Genomic DNA, 5289 nt, shown 5'->3' on the forward strand with positions numbered 1-5289 from the left:
GTTTTGGCAACCGGTCCACAGTCTGACCTGCCCCAAATGGCATTTGGCTGCCCCATTTCAGCCATATCTCATCCTGTCTGAATGGTCTCCTCTGGTCCAGCCATGGACAGCTCTGCAGTCGGTAGGGTGCTCTGACTCCCTCCACTCCTGGAGGTCCCCTAGGTGGGAGTGGAGGTGGGACTGGGTACCTTTCCTGCTGGGGGGGATAACTGAGTGTTTGAATGTTGTCCCCATGTGTGGCACTGTCGGGATTGTCACAGTCCAGTGACAGAACCAGAGGAAGCCCTACTTTATACAAGAACCCAGCACCAAGTCCTTGGGACACCCTTCCTCGTGAGGTTCAAACTAACAAGAATTTTATCTGCTGAATATGGAGGTTTCTCTTGACCTGGGAGAAGACTCCGTGCCCAAACTTGGAGGAGTAAAATCTGCCTTCCAGTGCAGCTGGAAACAGTGCCCTGAGACCCATGCGCAGCTGGACATCTCTGCACCTTTGCTCTGGGCCTTGTCTGAGAGAGGATGGACTGCAGCAGGCAGGTTAAAGCACAACAGGCAGAAAAGCTTTTGGCATCCAGAGCTGAACTGCAAAGGTCTCCACGGCCTACTGTCATGCTGAAGCATCCTGCACCAAATCAGGGAGCACTCTGGTCCCCCCACTGAACTCCTCCAAGGAACAGAAAAATGCTAACTACTTGTTTATATGCTGGAAGCCGGTGTGTGCAGTCATCTGCATAACAGAACTGCCCAGGCTGTCTCTTTGTGTGTTTTCCAGCTCCTATGTTAATCACTGACCCTGCTGACTCGGGCATTTACCAGTGTCTCACTGCCCTGTGAGCACCACTTTGCATTTGCAACCAAAGAAGTTAAAAGGATGAAGGATGAGAAGGGGAGCTCAGCAGCTGTGGATATGAACACCAGCCTGCCTGGGAAAAGATCCAGGAATGGCCAGGTTGATAGCAAGAGTAGAGCTGGCTTTGGAGATATGAAGATTGCCTGAGGGGGGAAAAAAGCTCACCAGGGGATGGTTTAGGTCTCTCTTCCTTGCGCTGTAGCTTTTCTGTGTTCAGGCAGAGTGACCCCTGTGAGCACTGAAGGCTGGGGTTCAGTGTCAGCTGGAGTGGTGGCTCCTAGCTGAGGATGGGAGGACTCACAAGCAGCCAGTCCACAGCTTCCAGGGAGCCGGTACCTCCTGTCAAACCCTCCTCGCCTGGCCTCCCCCTTCGCTCCAGGGTATGTGCTTCTGGGGGAGGTAGGACACACAGCAGCCTTGATGTGTGCTGCGATCTTGCTCTTGGACTGACATGGAAGGGAGGGCAGCAGGAGAGAGAGCCAGGCACATTTCCCCTGTTGGAAAGTTCGGTGTATAGTTTTCTTCCCAAATTGCACAAGAATCCCATATGTGGTGTCTCCATGAGTCCTCTTGCCCTCTCATTGCCAAAGGCTGCAGCAGAAATGAGTGCCACAGTGAGGTTCCCCATGGGTGGTGGCATGCAGGGAAGGAAACCCTTGCCGTTTCTGACATCAGGAGTTACTTTGTGCCCCTCACTGCAGGGTGGGTTGTGGTGGGTCTCAGGCTGGTCCCCAAGGCTAGGCTGGGGAGAGGAAACCAGTGCTGCCTGCAACCAGAGATACTACACAGAACTACACAGAGATACCAGAATTACACAGAGGACACGAAGCATCGAGACCAGCTGGTGAAGAGCACAGCTCTTCCCTGTTGACCAAGCTGTGCCCCTTGTCATTAAAACACACCCAGCCCTCACACCTAAGAGCAAGGGCTCCCTGGGGTCCCGTTTTGGGGTGGTCTAGCTTGGGATGAGACAGGTCCTGGAGGAAGGTCTAGGGGTTCTGGACTTGAGGTGAAGAGGAGGTGGGGTGGAGTTGGCGTCGGCAGCTTAGCGATGCTGGAGTAAGGTGCCTGGTGCGTGGGCTGTTTGCACAGACCCACGTGATGCCCGAGGGATGGAATGAACCCATTGTGCGAGCGGGAGTTAAGGAGGGGGACCTCGACCCCGAGATTAGGCTGGGGAGGCAGCGGGGCAGATACAGCAGGAAGGAAGGCTGCTGCAACAGAGGGCCCAGGCATGGGCAGGCAGATGCCAGCCTGTCCAGGAGGCTGCCCAGGGCTGAGGGCAGGGAAAAGCTGCCGTCATTTGGGTGCCTCCCACAGACAAACGAGAAGATTTTGAAGGACAGCAGAGCTGAGCTTCGTCAGCCCTATGAGGCCGGGGGTCCCACCAGCCTTGCCTTACCGGGGGAAGGACAGGCACCCCTTAGGGAGGGGAGAGGAAAGGGTAACTATCTCCTAGCTAGCAGCCTGGAGGAAGGACCACGGCCTCGGCAGGAGCGAGAGAGGAGAGGGGGCAGACACGCACATGGGCTGTGCCAACCCCGTGGGATACAGTGACATCCACTCGGGACCTGCCTGCTCCTCGTGGGACACGAGGGGAGCCCCATGCAGGCATCCAGCTCCCACCCTGCAACCCCAGTGGGCTCCGTGGCCTGCCACGGGGCTGCAGGCCCGGGCGGGGTACGGGGCAGTAGAATGTGTGGGGCGGCAGGGTGTCGGGGGGGCAGCGGGGCGCAGCGGGGCAGGGCGGCGGCAGGCGGCGGGCCCTTTAAGCGCGGCGGCGGCGGGACAATGGCCATTATCACTTTAGCTTTGGAAGTGACCCCCGGCCCGCTCCGCTTTCATCTGGGCCGGGGCCGCGGGGATGGCCCGCTTCCTGGCGGGGGAGGGGAGGGAGGGGGCAGGCGGGGAGGGGCGGCCCGGCCCGGCCCGGCTCGGCCCGGCGCCGCACGCGGCCGCCCGCTCCCGAGGGTCACTGCGGGGCTGGCACCGGGGCGGCGGCAGCGGCGGGTCCGCGCCGCTTCCTGCCGCCGCCCTTAAAGGTGCGGGGCGGCCCAGGGCGCGACCCGACCCGCCGAGCCAGGTGAGTGCGGAGCCGGACCGGGCGCCGTCGGGGCTGCGGCTCCCCGCCGGCCCTCCCTAAGCCCTGACCCCGCGGGCTGCTCCGCCGCGGCGGGCACCTTCCCCCGGCGAGCGAGCGGGCGGGCGCCCCGTCCCGTCCCGTCCCGCCCTGCCCTCGGTCCCCGCTCAGCGGCTGCCCGGGCACCGGCGACCGCTCCCCCGCCCCAGGGCTGTTGGTCCCTTTGTCTGCCGGGCGAGGGGGGCGGCCACCAGCCCGTGCTCCCACCCGGGGCGCGGGGCTGTCCGCGACCCGCGGGCGGCTGCACGGAGCCGCCTCCGCCGCGTTCGGGAGAGGCGTGAGCGGCCGTGGGGGCGGCCGCGGGTACGCGCTCACGGGTGGACGGAGCTGGAGGCGGCTGTCAGGCGCTGCTCGCACTCGAGCGGTCAGTGCCTCCGCCCGAAAGACGGCTGAAACCAGGCTTAGCTGCAGTGCTTTGGCCTAGGTTAAGGCGGGTCCGTGGCTTTTCTCTCTCCAGGCGAGTGCTGCCCCGCTTCTGGGCTTCGGTGGAGATGTGGAGATTGGCAGACGGAGCAGGCTTCTCCCGTGGCCAGTGCTGCTCACCCACCAGAAACCCCCCGGGATTTCTAGTGTGGTGATATTTCTAGCCCAGACAGCTCCTGGAGACTACAGCTTCTGTTGTGCAGTTACGGTGGTTCAAACCTCCTCCTCTCAAATGAGAGCCTTGGCCGCTGGGGCAGCCTGAGCCCTCAGCTGGGGCTAGGAAATGAGCTACCTAACCCAGCTGGGCTGGGGTGCATGGACACCCCTGCTCCTGCGAGGCACTGGCAGTTCCAGGCAGCCAGGGCGGTAGGGGCTGAGGTCTCCTAGATTCCTGCTGGCGGGAGCTTTTGGGGGCTGACCCGGGGAACTTGCACTACTGGATGCCACCAGCCCATCAGTTTAGGTGAGGGAACGTGATCTGCAAGTGTTTGCTTATCTGTTACAATGCAAAAGCAGCCAGGTTAGGTAAAACCTCCTTTATCAGTGGTGAAAAGCTCCCTTCGTTACCTTTTGGTGCTGAGGTGGTTTAGGGAGCACTTGTCTGTCGTGTTCAGCTGGCTTCACTGGGGCTGTGCGGGGAAAAATGTTCCCTTTGCAGCAGGTCCTCTGTGTTGAGAGCTGCTGGATTTGATCTGGCGATGAATCAAGCCCCCAGCTTGGTTGACTTCTGCTTCTGACTTACCTGAGCCCCTCTCCACCCTGCCCCAGGAGCTCATCTCTGCTGTTTCAGCTGCAGGTTTTGCCTTAGGATTGCTTTTGAGGTCCTGTTGCTCCAGGCAGCAGGAGCTGGCAGTGACATTGAGGCTGTGGTGTTATCACTGAAGGAAAGGATTAAATCCTGTGCCTCCAGGTCTCCCTCTCACCATCTCTCCTGCCAAGCTATAAGGGGGTGGGAAATGCCCACCAGACCATAAAGACCAGGGTTGTTGCTGATGCTCCCCTAGCCTGAGGCAGCTCCTTACCCGCTCCAGGGGAAAGGCTTGCCTTGCCTTTCCTGGCTCTGCTGGCGAGTGAGTGCTCAGCCAGGCTGCGGGGGCTGAAAGGGGAGGCTGTGGCAGCTGCTGCAGGGGGAGGTGTCTGGCCCTGAAATGGTTTGGCAAGACACAGAGAAGGAGGACTTGGGCTCTGCCAGCCCTGCATCTCTCCTGAGGGATGCCTTTGCTTCAGCTCCTCGAGCACATGTTGTTCACCATGGGCTTAGTCAAAATTTCTATGAACTTCCAGAACAGCAATACAGACCTGACCTGAAGTGACAACCCCATACTTGCTCAGACCAGGTTTTTAGGACAAGTTTATCTCCCCTGCTTCACAGCTGTGTGCATTCTCCTTTGTTGTCTCTGATACCTGATGCCCCACAGCTGTGGAAACAGCTGTAACAGGGGCCTGGCCCCTGACATGCAGGAGACCATGAAGGAGCTTGGAGCAGGGGAAGAGAGTTGATTTGGTGACTAGCTGTGCCCTGATTAAAGGCAAGGGGGAGCAGCAGCAGCACAGGAGGCTTCTTGTGGTGAAGTAGCTGGGATGCAGCCTGTGTGATTCTGTGATACCTCATTTTGTTTGCTGTTTGGTCATGGCCAGGGGCCATAGATACTATGGGAATAATAATCATACCTGCAGCAGGGTGCAGGGCTGAGAATCGGAAGAGGTCAGGAGGGACACTTGCTTTACTGCAGAGCTGCCGCTTTTCATGCCTGGCTTTGCTGTTTCCCCATTTTCCCGCAGAGCTGCGAGTGCATAGTAATACCTGTGAAGTGTTGTGAGAAGGTGGGTCTCCAGCTGGGATGTGAATCAAGTAGACTACAAAGTGATGCCCTGC

At 59.6% G+C, this 5289-nt stretch overlaps 1 protein-coding gene across 1 annotated transcript; it reads left to right on the forward strand.

Annotated features, from left to right (window-relative positions):
- The first annotated feature begins 2375 nt into the window (after nt 1-2375).
- On the forward strand, nt 2376-3675 carry LOC141922165 (uncharacterized). The gene is given in 5 exon segments (XM_074821300.1): nt 2376-2538; nt 2541-2777; nt 2780-2933; nt 3140-3293; nt 3448-3675. Coding segments are annotated over 5 exon segments (936 nt in total).
- Nucleotides 3676-5289: the final 1614 nt, after the last annotated feature.

Source organism: Strix aluco, chromosome 4 (assembly GCF_031877795.1).
Source record: "Strix aluco isolate bStrAlu1 chromosome 4, bStrAlu1.hap1, whole genome shotgun sequence".
Taxonomy (NCBI): Eukaryota; Metazoa; Chordata; class Aves; order Strigiformes; family Strigidae; genus Strix; species Strix aluco.